Source organism: Seriola lalandi, unplaced genomic scaffold, assembly GCF_002814215.2.
Source record: "Seriola lalandi dorsalis isolate HSWRI2012SDOR001 ecotype SW California unplaced genomic scaffold, Sedor1 jcf7180002000682, whole genome shotgun sequence".
In the NCBI taxonomy this organism is placed as follows: domain Eukaryota; kingdom Metazoa; phylum Chordata; class Actinopteri; order Carangiformes; family Carangidae; genus Seriola; species Seriola lalandi.
Window position 1 is genome coordinate 1 of NW_019471341.1, and position 1,756 is coordinate 1,756.

Consider the following 1,756-nt stretch of genomic DNA (forward strand, 5'->3'; position numbering starts at 1 on the left):
TGTGATGTGCACCTTCTTAAGTGGTTTCTAAAAGTCAAGGAACTTGTATTTGAGTGTGATATGACAGGATCCTCACCACTCCTGAAATCATGTAACATCCTGTGTAACATACTTCTCACCTGCTCTTTAGTTCTTCTGGAAGCCGCTACAGGCCGACCTGGAGGCCCAGGAGAGAGGCCCTGAACATCGACAGCATCTTCACCCGCCAGCGAGGCTCCTCTCTGGGCTACAACACCCTGCCTGGTCCCTCTCTCCCTCCGGAGCCCCAGGACTCCCTCCCCTTGGCGGGACCCGCTCCACCCACACAGCCAGGGCTGCAAGAGGTGGAAGGGAGGGAGATCGGGGAGTTGGAGGCGGGGTTTGGGCTGGTCGGGCAGCCCAGGTCTCTGGGCAGCGGGCAGACGATGGGTCCCCCTGCCCCTCCACCTCTAAGAGGGGTGGAGCACCAGCCACGTCTGATTCAGAGGATGGAGAGTGGCTACGAGAGCAGTGAGAGGAACAGCAGCAGCCCCGACAGGTAGGAAACTCACAAATAACAATTACTGTCTCCTCTTTTTCTGTCTCTGTTGTTGATCTTCTTTCTTTGTCGCTTCTCTCTCTCTGTTCAGTTTCACTTTATCAGCATCAAATACAAATGTGACATTAACAACAACAAATGGTCCAGCAGTCGTGTATCATAACAACGAATCAATCAATGAACACATTCGTCTGCCTGTGTTGTGTGCATTCTCAACATTTTTGTCTCTCTCTGTTTTCTTTTTCTTTCTCTCTATAGGGAAGTGGGGCAACAAAAACGGGTGCTGATGTCCGGCCCTTCATGGCGCTCGGTGCCCAAGTCGAAGAGCAGTGGTGCCATCCTGCAGGAGCTTCCCTCACCCAGCTGGGGTAGCGGCACCAACACAGGTGTGTTATTTGTGCATGTATTTGCACATATCCACTGCCATTTGCATTTGATTTGATTCACAAGTTATTCTTCATCTCCTTTGTGGGTCTGCGCGTGTTCAGGCTCAGGGCGCAGCGAGCTGGACGAGCTGCAGGAGGAGGTGGCGAGGAGAGCCCGCCAGCAGGAGCAGCAGAAACGGAGGGAGGCCGAGCGGGAGGCAGCCATGGGATTCAACCCTAAACCCAGCAAATTCATGGACCTGGACCAGCTCCAACATCAGGGTACGGATGAAAGAAGGATGAAAAGAAAAACAGAGGGTAGGAGCGGGTAGAGGAGGAGAAGGAAGAGATGTATGGGAGTATAAACGTTTTTGGGAAGAGCAAAAGTTTTAGAGTTGGTTCACCGAAATTATTAAAAACATATTTTCCGATCACCTCTCCAGTGGTATCTAGCCATGAGGATAGTTTTGGTTTTGTTTGCCCACGTTTTAAGATACATGTCTCTTAGATTTCTGTCTCTACTCCAATGAAAGTGAGTTGAATTTTATCTATGATCTTCACAGCTGTGAAGGACTTTTTCTTTTATCCAAATTACTCCAAACTTCACTATCTGCACAGCTAGATACCGTGAGCAGTGAGAAGGGAAAGTATATGTTTTCTTGTGAAAATTTGTGTGAACTGACCCTTTGATAAGTGTCAATGCATTTAAAGCTGCACAGGGCTAACATCGTTATTTGATACAACCTTGTTTGATAATTTTGGATTTCAATCTCAATTTTCCCCTTAAACCAAAGCAAATCAATGGAATTTCAATTGGAGAGATGTGAGGCTCTGATTTATTTATTTATTTTCTTAGCTCTTGCGTCATTTCGTG

General features: G+C 47.9%; 1 protein-coding gene across 1 annotated transcript; it reads left to right on the forward strand.

The window, feature by feature from the left end:
* Positions 1 to 130: 130 nt before the first annotated feature.
* LOC111662714 (ubiquitin carboxyl-terminal hydrolase 54-like) lies at positions 131 to 1,200 on the forward strand (the record flags this gene model as incomplete). Its single annotated transcript, XM_023416672.2, has 3 exons — positions 131 to 517; positions 776 to 903; positions 1,006 to 1,200. Coding segments are annotated over 3 exons (710 nt in total), but the record flags the coding sequence as incomplete, so codon positions are not given.
* Positions 1,201 to 1,756: the final 556 nt, after the last annotated feature.